Here is a 22,509-nt window from a genome sequence, read left to right on the forward strand (position 1 = left end):
AACCTCTAGGAGGGAACATACCAAGCCAAGAGGAATGAGCAAGAGGTAAATTCTGCCATCTTATCAGAGTTTGCATAAAATAGAGTTTCCGTAGGAGCAACTGTCTCACTGATGTCATTTCTGTTGCCCAGCACCACAGCATCTCCCAGCATTCAGGCTGACCAATTCCTGGTCAAGTCTTGATCAGCCCCTTGCAACTCTGGGCTGTTACATGCTCGGTGCAGAGGGAATCTCTGAAGAATTTAGTTGCCTAATTCTAACAATTCTATTGAGCATGTGTGAATTAAGAATTTTCCAGACTTGTAATTTAGGTGAATTTGGGTGAATTTTCAGAAAACAGCAAAAGGCCCATTTGCGCAAGCCGGGTTGACCCCCCTGCCAAATTTCAATTCCCTAATCTAAAGCAGGGAGGTGTTAGAGTTACTTGATGAAATAGTTGTAAGAATTGTTTTAACATGGGCAAAACAACATTTTCCCCCTAATCTAGTTCTTGAAAATGGCTGAACCATTTTAGCTGAACCTTTCCACAAACACCTGAGGCAGATATCTGGCATGGAAAATTTCCACCCAAACAATTAAACTTTGCCAGAATTTTATAAGCAGTCTTCTTATGGAATTGTCGGGCAACCTTAACCATAGACAGAACTACCAGCTCCTCTCAGAATAATAAATACCAAGTCTGCAGAGTATGTAGATTATAAAGATTTGCATTCCCTCTTTCCTGAACAGACAGAAACAAGTTGCAAGTGCAATCTGGCTACATCTTAACTAAAAATTTTACACTCCATTGCAGGTTTCAGAAAGGATGCACATTTCTTAATAAGATATTATGATCCACTGGTCACTTGGGAATTAAGCATAAACATAAGTAAAATACCTAGACTTCTTCCCACTGTCATGCATGATTAATAACCATAAAAATGAGTCCTCAAACAGCTTGTTTATCACATAAAGTATTCTCATTCTGAGTATATCCAGTATAAAGAGACAAAAATGACAATTTCTATATTGGAATTTAAATGGATCCCTTAAACAAATACTTTTATATATAAATTGATACATAAACTACGTGAAGTCTTCTGCATGTTCTTTATTCATAGTCATCCACCATCCTTCATTTCTGGTCATTCTATCTCACCTGCTGCTGCTACTTTTCCCTATTTTAACTTCCCGCTCTTCGTGATCAAACACAGGATCATAAACACTTCATTGTCTGAGTGTGTCGCTGGCAACAATAGCATGCTTTGGCAGCAGTGGTCCATAGTGCCAAATGTCCCTGGCCACACTGTACAGCTTTATTTCAGGCATCTAAAAGCTCCACAGGACTATTACTGATCTGGGGCAGCCAGATTAATTGCAGATGACCGCATGGCTGCTGCCAGTCCATGGGTGGGCAATGTCCCTTCCAGACCTCAAGTCTAATCTCCAGGGCTCGATGGGTAGGGACATTATCTTCAAAGTAGGCTATACGTGCCAGGAAATAGTGACTGATGATGACTTAAAGCCTCTCAAGGTTAGTTCTCAATAATACATCCGTATTACTGATAAATCAAACCATCTTATGTCCTGTAGTCACTGCTGGCAATGCCTATAAAATGCCTCCTGGAGTCTTGCTCAAACAATATCCATATGATCACCGATCGTGCAGTGGCTTTTCTCTGTAAACATGCTTCAGAATTTGTTGGTTGTCCATTCTAATAATGACTATACCAAGGCAAGTAAGCTACCGAAACTACTATTGCTGACGGAGGCAATTGCTGGGGGTCACCTATGAATATCCAGAGTTCTGATTTCAAGTGTCCTTCAAGTATCATAAAATGCAGGGTGTCTCAGCCACTTTCTGTGGGTGAAATTTAATCTAGAAAAAGAAAATCCTGATTCCTTTTCAGCTGAGATATTTGGCAGTGAAGCTGAAAACTAAAAGGCCTCACAGTGAGGAACTGTAGATTCTGTAAGATTCTGCAGTGGAAAACTTTCTTTGAAAACATTTGTACCTGGAGTACCTATAAACTGTATCCAAATGTCATATATGTTCAGCTGGGTCTAAAACATACAAAATGTGTAGCTTTCTGTGTGAGAGAATAAACCAAAACCAACCTGTCAGCTTTTTTCAGACCTTCAGTTTGCGCATCTTGATCAATCCACTATCAATATCCTTCTTTAATTTGGAAACTTAAATAGCAAATTCTCCCCTGTCTATACTAAGTGTAATTACAAGTTTTAAGGTGTAGTCTCCCTTCTCACTAATAGAACCAAGAGAAAAATAGATGTTGTTTTTGTTTCTATGGAAACTTTTGACCCTTGCAATTTTCGAATGCTATGCAGCAAATTCAGCTGGATGAATCCTATTAAAGTCCACAGGATTTATATAATTTAGAATATGTAATGTGACTTGACTTAGCTTTGGATGCCAAGTGAATAGCCTATTACAGAAGAACATAAATATGACAAAAAGAAAAGGAGTAATTGTGGCACCTTAGAGACTAAATAAATTTGTTAGTCTCTAAGGTGCCTTTTCTTTTTGCGAATACAGACTAACACGGCAGCTACTCTGAAACCCATAAATATGACAATGAAACAGATTATTTTTTAGTTCAAAGTAATGTATTAATCCAAATAAAACATGTCAGTCAATTCTGACACATTTGACAAAGTACTGTATTTAGTTGAGCATAGGTGTAAAGAAACTGTATTCCCTTCAGCTATTGTCACTCTGCAAATGTGAGTTAGTGTATTATTCTGTTTCAGTGATTTCCACACAACTCCTATAAATGCTGACAGGAGTTCTGTACCTTGGAATACCTTTCCCAGACCTGAAGAAGAGTTCACAGACTTGAGGATCGTGATGGTCCCTTCTGATCTTATAGTCTGACCACCTGCACATTGCAGGACACAGAACCTCACCCACCCACTCCTGTAATAGACCCCTAACCTCTGACTGAGTTACTGGAGTCCTCAAATAATGATTTAAAGACTTCAAATTACTGAAAATCCACCATTTACACTAGTTTAAACCTGCAAGAGGAAGGTGAAAAACACCCAGAGTCTTTGCCAATCTGACCCAGGGGACAATTCTTTCCTGACCCTGAGCATGTGGGCAAGACCCACCAGACAGATACCTGAGAGAGAATTCTCTGTAGTAACTCTTGGCTCTCCCCATCTAGTGTCCCATCACCAGCCATTGGAGACATTTGTTGCTAGCAGTTGCAGATCAGCTACATGCAGTAAGGAAGGAGTAGGCAGTCTCATCATACTATCACCTCCATAAACTTATCAAACTCAGTCTTGAAGCCAGTTAGGTTTTTTTGCCCCCAATGCTCTTCTTGGAAGGCTGTTCCAGAACTTCACTTCTCCGATGGTTAGAAACCTTCATCTAATTTGAAGCCTAAACTTGTTGATGGCCAGTTTGTATCTATTTGTTCTTGTGTCCACATTGGTGCTTAACTTAAGTAACTCCTCTCCCTCCCTGGTATTTATCCCTCTGATGTATTTATAGAGAGCAATCATATCTCCAAGCTCTTTGAATCTCCTCTCATAAGGTAGGTTTTCCCTTCCTAGTAGCTCTTCTCTGCACCAGTTCTAGTTTAAATTCATCTGCACACAGTATTTCAGATGAGATCTCACCAGTGCTTTGTCTAATGGTACTAACACTTCCCTATTAGAAATACCTTGTCTGATGCATGCTAGGACTCCATTAGCCTTTCTCATGGCCGAATCACATTGGCAGCTCTTAGTTATCCTGTGATCAAGCAATGCACCCAGGTCTTTCTCTTCCTCTGTCACTTCCAACTGATATGTCCCCAGCTTACAGCAAAAAGTCTTGTTATTAGCCCTAAATGCATAACCTTGTACACTGCACTATTAAATTTCATCCCATTTCTATTACTCTAGCTTACAAGGTTATCCAGATCATCTTGTATTATATTCTGGTCCTCCTCTGTATTGGCAATACCGCCGAGCTTTGTGTCATCCGCAAATGTTATTAGCGCACTCCCACTGTTTGTGCCAAGATCAGTAATAAAAATGTTAAATAAGATTGGTCCCAAGACTGATCCCTGAGGAACTCCACTAGTAACCTCCCTCCAGTTCACCTTTCAGTATGACCTATTGTAGTTTCCTGTTTAACCATTTCCTTATCTACCTTTCAATTCTCATATTAATCCCCATCCTTCTCCGATTTAGCTAATAATTCCCCATGTGGAACTGTATCAAATGCCTTACTGAAATCTCTGTATAAGCTCGAAATCTTGTCTCTTTCACCCACAGAAGTTGGTCCAATTCATTTTCTCTCTCTAATATCCTGGAACCAATGCAACCACACGGCAATTACCAGTGCATTACCAGTGGTATATACTGACTGTTTTTGTAATGCATAATCTGCTGAGTTAGTGCTTTAATAATTGAAAGGATGCTGGTGTCTGTTACTTCATGATCATATCTCTGAGACAATTCAAACTATCATTAAGTACAAGGATTTTACAATGTAAGTCAACACTGTATGAGTTGCTCTTTAATTAAAAAGACTGGGATTCCTATACTTAATCTGGCCATTAGTCAGTCTAGCCTGATGAATGTGCAAATCCTGAAATGTGAAGAACTCGGGTGTGATGGAGCAGAAATGACATGAAACCCTTGAATAAACAGTGTGTGACTGATATCGAGCTGCTCTGTAAAATAACTTTATGAATACTCTGTGTTCAGCAGGCTATTGGGATGTTTACTGCATGTTGATGTAGTTTAATAGTGAGCTATTAGGAAACAAATGTAGGAAGCTTATAATGGCTCAAGATAAGACGCCTCTCAGCAAATGCTTGAAGATTGTGAGACAATGGGAGGGCCACTGGCTTTGGGGAGTGGGGCTTGACCCACTGCACAGGCCACTGAACAGGTTTTTAACAAGCACAGCCAAAGCCTGAGAACTAAGAAGACAGAGAACCTCTGGCTGGATAAAAAGTGACCCTTTCCCTTTCTAGAGGCATGTTCAGACCCATATAGACCTCTGCCCGGGTATCTGAAGAAGCTTGGCCTCCCCAGGCTATCATTGGGCGATGATAAGCCTATAGATAAGATAAAAGAAAAGGAGTACTTGTGGCACCTTAGAGACTAACCAATTTATTTGCGCATAAGCTTTCGTGAGCTACAGCTCACTTCATCGGATGCACCAAAAAAATTGGTTAGTCTCTAAGGTGCCACAAGTACTCCTTTTCTTTTTGCGAATACAGACTAACACGGCTGTTACTCTGAAACCTGTCATAGATAAGATAGATATGCAGGTAGACTGTTGTTTGAAATCCTCCCTCTCCCCCTCACCCCCCATGCTACTGTAAAAAGCCTATCAGCTGCTAGGTGGTAAACATCTTAATCCGCTCGTTTCTTATTCACTCCTGAGCAGGAGGTGGTTATCATGAGCACAACCTGTTCCATGGTGCTGGCTGGCTGTGGGGAAGCTAGTAAACTTGTCTTTGCCCACTCCAGGTTTGGAGAGCCCAGAGAGTACTGAACACGGCAGTACAACCTCTGGGGAGCATTGATTAAACAGGATTTTACTGTAGTCACCCAACACTCCCAAAGTATCTTTTTATTATTAACAACGAAAGCGGGGAAAGGTGGCTGTGTAGGTGGCTGGCTGGCTGAGTTCCTGTTGAAATGATTACTTAGTGTTGCTGGGATTTTACTGTGGTGTCAATTATGTTAAAGTGCCTCGAGCTTTGAATAGGCATCGTTTTATTATTTTATATCTCAATAAACAAAATGAATATTGTATTAGAGATTTTATTAACTTTCTCTGGAATTAGTGAAACATATAATTAATGTGCGTCCTAGAAGATCTAGAGTCTCATATCTGATAGTGTCATTCTCAAGCTGCTTTGGTGACCTGTAAGCTAATGAGGGGAAACAGCTGGTGTAAGTATAAATAGTTAAGTGTGATAGGGAAAATAATTAAATCTCTCACAAGGAGTCTCATGTGGGAAGGAGCCAGTCTAATGAGAAGCAGTTTGTGTCCTGGAAATGTTGCATGCAATGCTGGAACGTAAATTCAACCTAGAAAGCTGAATAGTTAACTTCAAAAAAAAAAAAGTGATATTAAGTTAGAGTTCCAGGAAGCCTGGAGATGCTGGGAGGAAAAAGCTGTCACAATTTGCAGTCCATGGAGTGTTAATTTATCATCTATTTAAAAACATAACAAATGTACAATATTTTGTTTTACTTTGGAAGACAGAAGCAAAGACTCTAAAGTATGAATGTATAATTTTGGGGGTACTGCAAGAAACCAAACTAATCTCACTGTGGCATTTTGGTATGTCTCTGAACCATTTAAAGCAACCTTATAAAGGGCTTACGGTCAATGTCATGTATATGCTGATCTTCTGAGTTTGTTGCTTACCTTACATGAAGGAGATATGTTCAGTTACAGAATCAGTTATTCTCCCATTTGTAAAATCTGGACTGTCAAGCTGCATTGAGGACAAGTTGGGGAAGAAGTTGCATAAGGTTTAATTTAAGTTGAATTGGTAAAATAGATGTAACTTTCCCTGTTTAAAACGCTTCTCCTGTACAAAAAAAATCTTTTTTTTTTAAACTTACTGGTAAACTCAGTGGTATTTCATCATGTAAGCAGAAATGACAATATATCAGCACCAAAGATGGTGGTTATTAAAATGCAAGAGTTAAAATCCAGAGGGTTAGGGTTAAATGTAATAAATAGAATGCCAGGGTTAATTAAAGGAAATGCTAGTGTTAATTATCAGCAGAAACAGAAGAAGGTTCTGGTTTTGAAAGATGCTGAGTCTCTTAACTCTCACTTGAGGTTAGATAGGAGCCTGATTGCTTAATCGCTTTGGAAAATCAGGTGAAAAATATACATAGAAATAGACATAGGGTTCAAATGAATCATGATGAAAATATGGTTAGGTAGGGGTTAAACATAAATAAAAAAAAACTAGAGAAAAATTTGGAACTAACCATGTGGCCTATCCTCGCCCTGACTACTTTGCGTGGCTACTTGCACCCCTTTCATATTTCTGTCTGTTTTTTGTCTTTTCAGGAATGATCTTAAATTAAAAACATAGAGTAGGTGAGAAGAAACAGCATTGGGTTATCTAAAACCATAGAGGACACAGGGAAGGTTCTCAGGGAAAGGTGGTGATATGCAGTTAATTAAATGAGGATAGGAAGGTAAAATGATGTAGAAGGGACAAGGAACTAGTCAACAGAGCAGTTAATTTTAAAAAACTGAGCTTAGTGCTGTTCGTAGGTGACATTGATTGTCCTGAGACTGAAGATTTCTATTTACAGAACAGTTACAGTAAGGGCAGCAGCTGTTCATGTTCCTGCCCTCTGCTCACTGCCAAAGTGTCTGAGTGTCTTCCTGGAGAAACTCTCTCTGGGAGTAAGAGGGTGATTCAGTCTCTATCTAATACTTGACCTCAGTACGCTGAGAGTGCCCACTGGTGTCAGTTGTGAAGTTTTGTAACGTTGACACCTGTCCCCTGGGATCTAGATTGAAAGCCTCGGATCATTTAACATGGGCTGTTTAGTAGTTATCAGAGGTTAACAACTGCTGGTCACTGTGGAGATGGGCTGACATTGAACTGGCAATGTAGGGGTGAAAGGTTCTTTATCCCAGTACCAGTCAACATAATCACCGACATAATCATGACTTGGATGGACTTGAGAAGAGCTACACAGATGGATTCAGGGGACCACTCAACCATATGTAATGGAAGCCATTCCACTGGCAGTAACTCATTGTATTGCTTTGGGAAGACCCAGGATAGGTGAGGTTCACCAAGGGAAAAGTAGACTAATATGTGAAGCAAGGTTTACTGAGCAGAGGCTCAATATGTCAGCAACTGAAAAGGGTAAAACATGCATATTGTACCTACAGATTGCATATAGTGTGCATAGTTTGTACCGCAGAAAGATATAGGGGTGTTGGTCTTTCAGATTTTCGAAAAGGCAAGTTATCCCAGGAGAGTATAATAGTTTTGGACTGCTTTGATTGCTTTTCTCTAACGCCCCCCTCTCCTCCCCCCCCCCAATGAGATATCTCCTTGAGAAGGATATTGGACAGATGCCCACCTTCCATCTGTTTTGTCTCTCTATATTGGAAGCTGTTCAGGGCAGGAACTCTCTCTTACTGTATGTATAGTTGGGGTACGTAGTCACTACTCTAATACAAAGAAGGAAAAACAAGATCCGGCATTCTGCTACTGCCCTCTCTTCCTCACTGCAAGCATCTGTAACATAATTACTAAGAGCTGCTTTGTTGCGTAAGATGATCAGGTGTGGGAGAGCCTCATAGTTGGCCCTTAGGAAGGAGCTGTACTGCATAATGCCCAATTTTGCATTCTCATGGCTACAGGTGAAGGATTACTCTTATTTCAGCATAGGGAACAGCCTCCAGTGCTATAGAGCCCAGGAGCCCTGCATAAATTCTTGGAGCTCAGCAACGTCTGAGACTTTTTTCCCTTTTTATAAGAGAGGCATGGTAATAGGATTGGGAACCAAATGGACTCTTTTTAGTGTGACAAGGTGGGTGAGATAATATCTTAGTGTGACGGAAATGGCAATTTTCTGCAATATCTTTGGGAGATCTTACTATATTCAGTTTATGTATCATTGTGGGCCAGGGATTGTATGGAATTCTGTGGGGGCAGGGTGATCAGGCAAATTCACTCAAGACCAGTACCACCACCTGGAGACACTCACATATACTGGATTCTCCAGAAACCATCAGACAAAGAAAAGACTTTTGAATAAATAGCCTGAGTTTAAACTGACTCAGGACCTTCTTTCTGATCCAGCAAACAGATAGGATCTTCTGCCCAAGAGGGGGTGGGACCCAATCCTTTCTGGGAAGGTTTGGAAGGACTTCGGCTTACTGAGGCACCATGAGACTGATGGGTTATATATATGGTAAGCTTTTTAGTGTGCATGTAGGTTCTTGTATTATTTTTAATTTGTAGGTTCTTGTATCGTTTTTAATATGTTTTCTTTGTTATGCTTGTTGTACTTGCTTGGAAGGGATGTGTTGTAAATTATGCCTGCAGGCGATCATGCTTTTTACAGCTTCTGAAGAGAAAGCAAAGCACATACACTTGCCTTCTAGGTAGTCTGGCTTGCTGGGAATATCATTGTGAAAGCAGGGAACTGTGCAGCCTGGAGAAACCCCAGTTGGGAGGAGGAGAGATGCAGGTCTCCACCCAAGGGAGGTGACAGTTGAGAAGCCAGGAGCCTGGTGTGGGTACACTTGGGGGACCACGGAGGGGGAAAACAAGTGCAGTTGCCCTGAACTATGGTGCTTAGACTTCCTCTGTGGCCTTGGGCAAGTTGCATGACTTCTCTGTGCAACTCTTTCCCATGTGCACACGGGGATAATATGTTCCTGCCTTGCAGAAGAGTTGTTGAGGATTAATGAGTTGTCTGTAAAGCATTTTGAAGCTGATAAATATCAATTTGGTAATCAGGAGTCCTAGTACTTTGCAATTGAATAAGCAATGAATTTAGCAGTGTGCTTGGTACACTAAAAAATGAGTTACTCGCTGCATACAATACCGAATTTGTGTGTGTGGAATTTATAAACTGTTGTGTAATAGAAATGCTTTTCAGAAAACGTTATCAAGAGAATTTGGGGAGTTTATGGATATGCAGTACACTTAAATTAAATTATAAACAATTCTAGAAAGTGAGGGATGTTAAAAGGGCATGAAATTAGTGTTCTATCAGATTTCTTGAACTAAAGGCAACCTTTTTATAATTCCGTGAAGATATTGGTTGAGCCTACTGCAATGTGTTAATCAATAGGCCTCATGTATCAACGTGCATAGATGGCGCAAAACAGTGGAATTTTTTAGATCCAATTCATAACCAATAAATCAAAGGTATTATTGAAAGGATTGTTTTAAATAGCTAATGTAAATGTTTCTGGAGCAGTTACAGCCCCTGAAATATGCTAGATTTTTTTGAACTGATGGGAAAGGTTTCCCTGAAATATGCTTCTAATTAAGTTTTGTTCATTATTTATGCAGTGTAATTTCCATCGGCACCACTCTTCACATATCTGACTGGCAAGTTCATCACTTTCCAGAGCGCATCTGCATTTTGATTAGCCCTTAGAGAATTGCAGATTTGCTATGGCTATAAATAAACATGACATAACTTCAAAACCATCATGCCTGTCTTTGCAACACAGCAAGGTTTAAATTCTGCTACAGTGGACTGGAGAAGCTTACATGATGATCAGTCCTGAAAACAATGAATAGTTTAAAAATACATCCAATGACAAAAGACGTATTGAAAGGAATGTAGTCCGAGAAGCTAATGTTCAATGCAGTATTTTTTGTTGGGTGTCCTACGTGTTTGGAGAGGGATGAAGCTGTAGCAGGAATATACCATAGGTAGACTGGGGGCTTCATTCATTGAGCTGCTCTGATGGTATGGTTGCATTTAATTCAGGAGCTGAGCTCATTGGACTGGGTTTGTTTTTCTATGTAATGTTTTAATTCATGTACGAGCACCTATGGCTATTGGATTAGCCCTTTGGGTCTTGGTGGCAATGGAAATAAATGAATTAAAGAAAAGAGAGAGAACTTTCATTTTCCTTGTAGTACAATTTGGCATAGAAAACATTAGTATTCTTGAAGACGTGCTGATTATGTAAGCTGACCATCACGATAATGCTGATATTTTAATATGCTAATAACTGTAATTAACTGTACTACTTTCAGCCCTCAGCAGGCAAATATTTTGTGCTGTAATGAGTTTTTAACTTCAGGGAAGAGTTGGCTCTTACAAAAAAAACCAAACAGACAAACAAAAAGCAAAACTAAAACCCTGCACTTTGTGCTGGTTTTAACAAATTTGATTTCCTTAAATTTATGGATTAGTAGTCATGCAAAATTTTCAAACTTTGGAATATTTGTAAGTACTTAATTTAATTGATTTGCTCTTTTTCTATATTGTATCTATAGCTGTTTCCAAATATTTATTCCTTTCAAACTTAATTTTCTGATTAATGACTAGATCCTCTAGTGGTCTAATCAATGAGCAGCAAGCTAAACAAAAATAACTCTACAATATATTTCTTAGCTTTAAGGGATGCTTACTCCTGTGAATCAAGAGTTTTGCACAGAAGAAACATGTGAAAGTTAATTTTTTCCTACTAGGATAGGCATTTCATTTGGAGAATTGTTAATCTGCTGTTAACTCAGTTCCTAGATAAAAATAGATTTTGAAAAATGCTACAATAAAACATGGAGGATTGATATAAAAATTGCCTGACTTATGAATGTTAGAGCCAGGCTGCTACTACATATGGTTGAACTGAGCAAAAATAACTGGCTTATTCTGTGCTTCTTGATATGTGATAGTAGTAGACACATAAAACAAACAAAAAGCCAAAACTCACGTGCACATTTTCAGGAAAATTCATTTTACATTTTCATATCTTACTTTGAAATCCTATGGCAGCCTAGCCTATTTGTTTGTTTTCATTTCATATTTAAAATAGACAGAATACAAATTGTGTTCGGTAAGGGAGAGCGATATTAAATCTCTTATTTGAAGGTTGTGTCTATATCTTTTAGATAATTGAAGTTATTTTATGTTTATAGGTTATATTTATCTATACATATGGAGTAAGTTCTACACATCACAGACAAAATACTTAGTGAAGATTCTTGCAGTAAGCAACGTTCACATTAGAAAAAATACATGGCAATAATTTTATTTTTAAAGTACTGTAGATAATCTTACAGGATACACATTCTCTTCATAACTACCTTTTTAAAGAAATTCACATTCTGTAATAACTTTGAGCCATCAGACAGTTTTGAAGCATAACACTATACTTCACTGGTATGTATAGACAGTTTTGTTGTTGTTGTTTTGTTTTTAAGTCTTAAAGTATTTTCAAAATACATCAGAAATGTATTTTCAGAGGGTCAAATTCACAGCTCAGGTTTTGCCTCATTTTGAGCAGAGAAAGGAGAGTAAATTGGTAGGTGGATGGAGTAAATTAGTGTTATCCTTGCTAGCCACAAAGTCCCTGTAGTGAAGGTTTCATGTCCTTTCAAAAAAGAGCAGTGCAAAAGGCAAGCATGAAAACACCAATCTTAAAAGCCAGGTCTCCACTGGGCGGGGAGGATCAATCTAAGATATGCAACTTCAGCTACATGAATAACGTAACGTAGCTGAAGTCGATATACTTAGATTTACTCACTGCGGTGTCTTCACTGCAGTGAGTCAACTGCTGATGCTCCCCCATCGACTCCTCCTGCACCTCTTGCCAAGGTGGAGTACCGGAGTTGATGGGGGAGTGTTCGGGGGTCGATTTATTGTGTCTAGACTAGACATGATACATCGACCCTCGCTGGATCGATAGCTGCCTGCCGATCCGGCAGGTAGTATAGACATACCCATAGTCTCCTTAGTCTAAATTTACCCTGTACTCACTTCTCTAATTAATGCCCATATCAATACCTTATTTTTCAGATGTTTAAAACTAAATCTTCCACCCATAATTTCTTACATTTTGTGTACATTGCAATTAGACACCCACAGCTGGCCCGTGCCAGCTGACTCAGGCCAGTGGGACTCATACTGGGGGACAGTTGGCTGTAGATGTTCCGGCTTGGCCTGCAGCCTGAGCTCTGAGACTCTCCCACCGTGCTGGATCCTAGAGCCCAGGCACCAGCCTGAGCCCAGAAATCTACACTGCAATTAAACACCGCTGCAGTTCGATTCCAGTGTAGACATACCCACAGTACACATAAGGCCCCTGGGATCAGCATTGCTGAAGATGAACCAACATGGGCCAAGTCAAAATTATTATAGTGAGGGGCTATGCAAGGGTTACGTATTACTGATTTATTTAATATTCTGAAGTTGGAATTTAATAAGACACATTATCCATTAGAGAGATTTCAAAAAGCATGTGTTGTCATGTTTTAATTTGTTGTTCAGTGGCTTAATTAGTTGCAACTAATAATGGAAACTGCGATATAAACTAGCGAAATGAAGTTTTTGTTTTAAGGCTTTTCTGGCATCTCGAAGACCTACTCTAAATTGCCAGCTGTCAGATAGCTTTTTCTATTTTTGCTTAGTGTGGGTTCTGTTATTACCCGGTAATTTAATTCTGCTTAGAACTTAGTTTGACTACATTAATCAATTGATCCTGGGAATGCCCTTGCAAAATAACTATGTATGATCATTCCCATTTTGCAGATGGGAAAACTGAGGCTTAGATAATTTAAATGATTTTGCCTGAGGTCACAGAGTAAGGCAGTAGAACAACTAAAATTTAGGAGCCACCCACTAGGACATGTTATAGCTGGCACATGGATAAGAAGGGGCTGTTTCATTTGTCCTCTGCAGTACAAATGGCATTGGGTGTACAAACAGTTCTTATCCATGTGGAAATGGAAGGCTGCTGCCAAGATACACTTGTTTCCTTTCATTTTTATATTTGACGTTTGGTAAGAAGATCGCTGGTGGCCCCATGGTCTCAAACTTCTGTATAATCTTTTCAAGTTGTTAGTTGGACTAGTTATGCTACGTTTTCTCTTTGCTTCTTTAATTTCAGATTTCTGTCATTGGTCTCCCTTTTGTGGACACCCATCTAGCCTGTTGGCTGTGCAATCCCTCTTGGTGGTGGTTCTCTACTTGTTTTACCTATAAAGGGTTAACAAGCCCACAGGTAAAAAGAAAGGAGTGGGCACCTGACCAAAAGAGCCATTGGTAGGGTTAGAAATTTTTAAAATTGGGGGAAAACTTCCCTTTGTCTGTGTTGTAGTGTTCTCTGGAAAAGAGGGGAACCGGGAATAGTTATGCTGTGAAAAGCTTTAAGCCAGGTATGAAAAATCATCAGATCATACCTAAAGATTGCTTATCTGAAACCCCAGAAATGTAAGTAAATTAGGGATTGTCTAAAAAGATGCAATTAGGGTTATTTCTTTTATTTTTTATTGGCTTGTGGACTCCTCTGTGCTAACCCCAGATGGTTTTATTTCGTTTGTAACCTTTAAGGTGAACCTCAAGAGAGCTATCTTGATGCTTAATTTTTGTAATTGTTTCTTTAAGATCTAGCAAAAAGCCTAAGTTCCAAATGTATTTCCTTTCCTTTTGGGTTTATTAAAGTTTACCTTTTTAAAGAACAGGATTGAATTTTTGTGTCCTTAAGAGGTTTGTGCATATGTTGTTTAATTAGCTGGTGGCAATAGCTAATGTCCTTTGTTTTTTTCTCAGCTCTTCCCAGGAAGGGGGGTGAAAGGGCTTGAGGGTACCCCACAGGAAGGAATTCCCGAGTGTTCCTTCCTGGGTTCACAAAAGGGGAGGGGGGGTGGGTTGCACTTCGGTGGTGGCAGCATCTACCCATCCAAGGTCAGAGAGAAGATGTGACCTTCGGAGTTTAATACCAGCCTGGAGTGGCCAGTATTAATTTTTAAAATCTTTGCGGGCCCCCACATTCTGCACTCAAAGTGCCAGAGTGGGGAATCAACCTTGACAGGGTCTCTGTGAACTTGCATGTTTCCCTGAATCTGCAAGATCTAGGGATTTGAGAGTACTTGACACCTTGCAGAATTAGACCATTGGGGGAGGGAGTGTGAGCAAGGTCAGAGAATGTGCTGCAATTTCAGTAGGAGTTGAGGCTCTGAGTACCTCTCAAGAGTGGCTCTGTATGATCTATTTTCTCTTTAAAACCAAAGATTTATTATGATGGCCTTTCAACATATGTCACCTCTAGAAGGGTTGATTGTGATGGTACAAATGAAGGCAATCATACTGAGTGGTGGAGATACCTAAGACATCTTACTGCCTGAAGGTAATGCAGTCCTAAGGTATCTCTTGTAGAAAACAATTTTGCTGGCGGAAGTTGGCAAGGTGCTTTTTACATTCAGTATGTTAATTTCTCAGTTGAATACAATGGGACTTTAGCAAGAAGGTGATTGAACAAGATAAGTTTGATCTGGCTGTTTCATATCAGAGAACACTTTCTGTTAAGATTTGATAAGCAAATTATAAAACTTTCTATCTATTTTGGATTAATGAAAGGCATTTATTTGTTCAGGTAGTTTGTTGGCTTCCTTATTAGCATTTGATGTCACTGAAGTAATAATTTAATTAAAAATACGGTGATTAAGGAAGGCTTAGCTATGTAAGAACTATGGGAGGAAAACAGCAGGTTTCAAATATGCATATTTTCCTAGTCGTTTGTTTAATTTCAGATTATAAAGTGCACCCAATGCAACAGTCACTGAGTGTACCTACAAAATTAGAAAATGCTTCATAGCATGTTAACAAATATGGGGGGAGAGAACCCTGTCCACAAAATAAATGCTCATCCCCTCACCTCGCTTACTTAGGGAGAGGACTGGGGAAAGAGAGAGAGCTGGTATCTGAAATAGACTTGTATAGGGCTTTGATTTTGGTTATTAGACTGTTGGGTCCAGTGTCTTAAACATGTGCACATCATCCTGCTTTGACTAAGTGTGGGTGAACCTCTCTAATACTTGGGGTAAACAGGAACCTCTCCCTTTTCATCAAGTTATTTCCCTGTAATTATTCACATCACTTTGTTCTTGCCTGATTTCAGCTATAGCCACCCCAGACTGTTCCAGTATCTTGACCAGGACCTGGAAAAGTAGAGAGTCTGCACCATTGGGTCCAGCAAAAGTCATAGATGTGATAGTCACCTGCATATTGAGATTTTAATTTTATCCCCCAGTGGCCTTACCTCCTTTTTAAGCAAAAGTGACAGAATAGAACCCCTTTCCCAAGGTACCACCCATGAGAGAGCCTTTGGGAAAATGAGCAAGAGCTCAACATCATCCACGGACATCTCTCAGAAAAGGAAGAAAGCCGCTCAGTCAGCTTACACTAGGCAGGATGTGCAGGCAAGGTGTGGTCTGTGGTATCAAGCTTGTACTCAGATAAGAATAAAGGACATTTACCAGACATATTAAGAGGCCAATAGAAGATCTACACTGGGGAGGAACGGAGCTGAGGGTCTTACTGGAAGTGGGTACTTACCTGTAGCCTAGCCTGTGTGTGTAATATATCATCTACTCTTAAAGATATTTTTGATACTCTCTAGGACATGGAATTCTTACAAAAATATTATGTTTACCTTACCTTGTATAGCCTCCTGAGAATAACTGAGTAATAAGCTTGTAATGTTGGTTTAGTGATTGCAACACATGAATACAGAGACATATATTCAGTCATATTTCTGCACACTATGTTCAGTGTGAAATTCACCATAGCGATTTATCACAGTGCAGCTGATTGCTTAACTAAAAGTGCAAGGAAGTGTCTTCTCTTGTTCATTAGCTTATTATACATGCTTACAAGTATATCATATAAGCCTTACTATAATTTGAAATGTAAAATTACAGTTCTCATCAATACCATTGCTGTTATGTAATGTTGTTTTAATCTTTATTTTCTTTCATCAAATTAATTGTCTTCCTCTCCTAATTATTTGAGCATTGGAATGTAGGTAGCAGGCAGTAGTGTAGTTTTGAATAATAATGAGGAAAAATATGAATAAAACCTCAAAGACCAATGTTAATAAATAATCAGCACGTCAAGGTTATAGATCACTGAAAGTTTTGTTAATTATTCTCAAAATATGAGAAGAAATGTGTATAGTGACATTGTGTATTATGCTGAAAGAAGACAAAAAAATGAACAAGATGAATATGTTTTCTTGTTTAGAACCAGAAAGCATGGAGTTTGGTGGGAAATGTATGTGTCAGCTTTCTTTTTTAAAAGGTATATTGTAGATAATGTGGCAAACTCATCCCACATGGAACTCTAATGTAGGTTTTGTCTACGCTGTGGAGCCTGTGCTGGCATAGGTATGTTGGCATAGACCTCCTAATTTATATGCAGCCTACTATGATAGAAGGAGTTTTTCTGTCAGTGTAAGAACACGACCTCTCCGAACAACATGAGCTACATCGACAGAAGCCTACTTCAGTCAACGTAGCTGCATCTACGCTGGCTGGCTGTTTTTTTTCACACCCCTGACACAGCAATGTCGACATGACTTAAGTGTAGACAAAAGGAAACCAGGATAAATTGAAACAAGGAGATGAAATGCTTATAACTGACTTTAGGTAGGCTGGCTCACTGACTTTACAGAGTATCATCTTCTCAAAGTTTTGTTTCCCTAGAGACCTTTAGATAATTCAGGTTTTATACTGTGTACCATGTGACTAATAATTCTTTTGCCTGTTGGTGCACAGAGGGATCACATATGTAGCTCCACGTGTATGCCAGTGAGAGAACTTACTCCATGCCTTAGAGTTACCACCTCAGAGCACAGAACTGTATGAACACATGACTAGCCAGGGAGCCAGATAACCTTTTTGAGTTGGGAGGTAAGGTGTGTGAACAAGTCCCATGAGCTCTACATTTCACACAACTGGGGTATAAATACCTTGTTCCCTCAGTTTCTTTCTGTCTGAGTGGTTATGGGCACAACCTGCCTTTTTCTCCAATAAGTTACTTTTACATGAAGAGTTATGAATAGCTCAAAAGTAGCTTTCAATAGTTAGACAATAGAGACGCAAATCTTAGTTTGCTTTCTTTTGCGGTGTTTGGCTGATTTGTTGACATTTTACAGTTTTGGGAATCTATTTGAGCTTTATACAAGATGAGAGATCTGTCTAGAAAAACATGATTGAATCCCATTGGTGGGCTGCTCATTGAATGGGCATGACAGGTATTTTTTGTGACTTAGCAAATGGGAGAGTGTGCTTTGGGCCCATTGCTCTATGAGGATTATGAGATATGAGTGAAGCTTAGAGTAAGGCCACTGTGGTCTGTAAAGAAATGGAGATAATAAAAACATCCCAAAATTTTGGGGAGACAGGAAAAATATCATCCATTCTTGACAAATTATTTGAATCTTTCCTGACATCTTCCAACACCCAGTCCTCAGTTGGTGAACCCTTTTTCTGTCATCTCAAATGCTGAAACCCATTGCCAAAATTCCACTTCACAACAAACCCACACCCCAGGAGCAACCTGCCCTTGTGAATGACAAAAGCCTCTATCTTTAGAACTGCCAGATAATTCCAGGACTAAATCTTGCAGCATTACGTTTCTGAAACAGTAAAAAATAACTGGAAAAACAAACAAAACCAAAATTTTATTCAATTAAATATACAAATAGTAACACAAACTATACCAGACTGACTTTCATTTCAATTCCTATTGAAGTTAAAAACAAACAAACAAACAAAAACCAAACAACACCCTCCCCACACATCCCAAACCTCTGATTTTGAACAAACATGCTCTCTCCAATTCCACCCTCACCAGCAATTTCACACAATCCCTTGTCAGATTCTATACTGATTATACCATAGAGATCACAATATCTGGTGCATTATTTAAGTTCCACCTATCACTTTAGAACTAGGAGCCTAGTTATTGGCTATATATTGTAATAACACTATCAGAGTTTAAAGTAGGCATGTTTAATGCTAATCTTGCTGTACTAAGGGAGTTAATTTTGCATTCCACCCTGGCAGTTCTAGCTGCTTTTTTGCAATCGTTGACTTGCTCCTCCAATCCTCCCCTCCTCCTGGCTCCACTCCTCTCTCTGCACAGAATCTCACCAATTTCTTCCAAGAGAAAATAAACAAAATATATCGTGACCTTCCCCCCACTTCCTAGCCAGAGGTCAGAACCAATACTATATTCTCATCTTTCTTGACCTGTCAACTGTGTTCAACACCATAGATTGTTCCTTTGCTTGAAAACTTGTCTTCCCTTTGCTTCTGTGACTGACCTCTCCTGGTTCTCCTTTTATCTCTCTAATTGCTCCTTCAGCCTGTCCCTTAGAAGATCCTCCTCATCCCCCACAACTTTTTTTTGTCTCTGTCCTTCTTCCCCTTTCTCCCTCTACACCTTCTCTGTGGATAATCTCATCTGTAAATGCAAATTCAACCACCATCTTTGTGCTGAGGAGTGACAGATCTACTTCTCTGTTCCAGACCGACCTTTCTGATCGAACTAAAAACTTGGTCTGCCTCCTTGCCATCTCCTCATGGATTTCTAGCTGTCAGCTCAAGCTTAACAGAGCTAAAACAAAGCTCTTCTGCCCCCCACCCCGCTCCACCTCCTTTCTCAGTCACTGTGGACACCACCATCCTGCCTGTCACTCAAGCCCATAATCTGGGTGTCATCTTTAATTTGGACCTCTCTGTAGGTCCTCACATCCAAGCTATGTCTAAATCTTGTCAACTCTTTCTGCATAACATCTCTAAGACCACGCCTTTCCTATCCATCTGCACCGCTAAAACGGTCATGCAGGCTCTCATCTCTATTATTGCAATACCTTTTTGTCTGGCCTAGACAAATGCAATCTTTCCCCAGTCATATCCACTAATGATGGTGCTGAAAAGATAATTCTCTTAAATTGTCATTTTGACCATGTCACCCCTTTCTTTGAATCCCTCTGTTGGTTCCCCCTTCTCTATTGCATCAAACGTAAGCTGCTTGCCTTTTGTTTCAAGGGACTTCATGACCTGTCTTCTCTCATTCACTGTTGAGATGACTACTCCCATCTCGATCAGCCAATGATGGCAGCCTCCATATTCCGCTTGCTAATTTTTCAAACAAGTGACTTTTTGATTTCTCCCAAGCTGCACCTGATGTTTGGGAGGAGCTCCTCATATACATCTGAAAAAGTACCCAGTTATTTTCCTTTGGATTCCTTCTTAAAACTCTTCTTTGCTGTGATGCCTACAAAAAAACCAACTTGACAGTGGTTAGGCAGCTGCTGTGCTAATCGCACTGTCTATCGTGATGATCAGTATTGTCTCATTGTTTCTCTGTACTCTGCCACCATCTGTCTGTATTCATCCGCTGTTGCTTGTCGTAGTCTTAGATTACAAGCTCTTCGGGTCAGGAGGTATCTTTTCTTCCTGTGTTCATACAATACCTTACGCAATGGGGTCCTGGCCCATGACCCTGTCTCCTAAGTGCTGTGGTAATACACACAAATAAATAACGTGTCTTCAGTTCCCAGGCACCCAGAGAGAGGTTCCCACTCTGCTGGTGGGATACTCTTTATGACCCTGCATATTTTATTGATGCACATGTACAGCTTCCAGAACACACTGAAAAGTTACTTGGCTATACCAATTTTAGCTAAATAAAATGGCTGTCTCACTAAGAAAATTGTTCCTTGAATTGAAATGTGAGCTCACTTGTGTTCTGTACTTGTCTACTTTTTACGTGAATTGCAGCTATAACTAACTTGAGTCTGGAGGAGCATTGATTCTTCACCTTTTCTGAGGTTTAACTTAATTACAGGAATACCCAAAGGAAATACCAATCAGCAGAGACTGCTTCAAAGAATTGCAAAGCATACTAGTGAAAATGAGGCAATATCATGTCCATGGCTGCTTCTAATTTAATTTTCTTAAAAGCACCAAACCTTTTGAAATACTGCAAGCCTTGAGAACTTTCTTTCTGTGCCTTAAAACAACACACAATAACTTTCCGCTCTTTTATTAATGATTTACAATAGTAGAATTATAGGTGCAAGGGAAATATTGTATTGTACCCTGATGACATCTATGCATACTATACCAAGTAGCAGGAGGTACCTGTAAATGATACATGCGGTGTTCTGGCAAGTGCTGCAGTTGTTGAGGTCTTGGCCAGTGCGATAGAAGTTGCGCCTGCAATAGACAATAGCTGCTGTAATTTATATAAAAAAGCTGTGAACTGAAAAGCTAGAACTCTTATAATAGACCTAACCCCTCTTTACAGGCATTTTAAGTATCCTAATCACAAATGTAACACTAAAATTTGTTGCTAAGAATCTGATTTAAAACCAACCAAAGCACATAAATTTATCATCTTGAACCTCTGCCCTTAAACTCATTTAAACTGTGGTGCCGATATTGTGTTCAGGGGATTCTCTGGAAAGCAGGTGATTTTGTACAACTGTTATCTCTTATATGAATACCTTTATAAGAACACTTCAATTATAAGAACACTTTTTGACTGGAACACATTTGAACTATTTGCTATGCTTTCTGTACATCAAAATATCCTTTTTTTTTTTTTTTTTGCTTTCTACTTTTCCATTCCTTTTCTTTTTTCCCCTTCCTTTGAACAGAAAAGCAAGGCAGCTAAACATTCTCATTGAATAGTGCCACAAAAGCAAATTGACATAAATGGCTGTATCAAAAAACAAGTTCTTTTCTGGTTTATCCTTTTTCAGCCTGTACCGGTTGGACAATTCTTTGTGTATTTGAAAAATAATTTAAGAAAACAAACAGTTCTCTTTGTAGCTACTAAGAAAGTTGATAAAACGAACAAGCTGGCAGGTTGCAGAATTATTGTCACCGGAGATATTCAAGGCTAGGCTTGAAAGTCATCTGTCAAGAATGAGTTGGGGACAACTGCAGTAATTTAGTCATGCTGTAGAGGTACGTCCTGGGTGGTTCCTTCCATCCCAGGTGTACAATCCATTGAAGTCAATGGCAGCTTTATCTGCATAAAAAGGCTGTGATTATAGGATTCCCAAAATGATTCTCTAATGGCTTTTCTGAGAACTAATCTCAATCTGTTCTTTTCAACAGCAGTAGTGGTGCTACTCACAAAAGCAATGGGAATAATTATGACACAGTTTTACTACCCTAGTCAACACAGTCACCAAATGATTCTACAAAGACAGATTGAAGCCTGTCACTGATGCTGAAACAGAGGCAGCTGAGGAGCTTTGCAGTAATTCAGTTTCCAACAATGTGGTAACAGAATAAAAAGGAAGAACAAATGTTGTAGAATGGTCTGCATTTCACTTTACAAGGTTGCACCCTTCTGGAATACTCAGATACATAATCATCAACAAGGCTTTTGTCAAATGAGGGCAGACTCTATTTTTGTTGTGTGTGTAGGGGAAGAACTCTTCCTCCTCAGAGGTTCTGGAAAATTAGCAGAACTGCTTCGTGGAGGTTTCACCACTACATGCCCTGAGCTATCTCCACAGCCCTAGGAGGATCTCTTTGGCAGTAGGTCATCCAGCGACAATGTACGCCTCTCTTGTTCACTCCCTGCATCTTTCTGTAAAGACTCAGGCCCCAAATCATGATCCCAGGTCCTGCCCATCTTCTTTTGCACTAGAGCCATGCTGTTCCTGCTGCCTGGGGGCCTTCTGCAAATGTGGAAGGAAGTGCAGGGATTCCTCTGTAGTGTAACTAGTGATAAGGATTAAATACTGCTAATGTACATGGCATGAGTTTAAAAATGTGCAATTATCTTATTTGCCTTTTGTTATTGGTAATTATGAAAGCAAATTAGGTGTGCAGTTAAATATGTTTTGCAAGTGCTAATGCATGTAGCTTTTTTTAAAAAAGAGATCCTTAATCTTCTTTGTGCATTTAAAAGGATTGACTAATTATGTGCAACATATTTTTAAAAGCTAGAAACGATCTCTAACTGTTGTTAGTTTCATAAAGAGTTCTGAAATGTATTCTC

General features: G+C 39.4%; 2 protein-coding genes across 2 annotated transcripts in view; one reads left to right on the top strand and one right to left on the bottom strand.

Moving 5' to 3' along the window:
* Positions 1-22,509, top strand: part of DOCK2 (dedicator of cytokinesis 2) — a 502,335-nt gene that overhangs the window by 234,299 nt on the left and 245,527 nt on the right. The window lies entirely within an intron of this gene.
* Positions 1-22,509, bottom strand: part of INSYN2B (inhibitory synaptic factor family member 2B) — a 31,093-nt gene that overhangs the window by 6,320 nt on the left and 2,264 nt on the right. The window contains exon 2 of the mRNA XM_084636233.1: positions 20,631-20,705. Within this exon, the coding sequence (XP_084492359.1) occupies positions 20,631-20,705 (75 nt within the window). The remainder of the gene's footprint in view (positions 1-20,630; positions 20,706-22,509) is intronic.

The sequence above is a fragment of the Lepidochelys olivacea genome (genome assembly GCF_965140295.1).
Source record: "Lepidochelys olivacea isolate rLepOli2 genome assembly, chromosome: 8".
NCBI lineage: Eukaryota > Metazoa > Chordata > Testudines > Cheloniidae > Lepidochelys > Lepidochelys olivacea.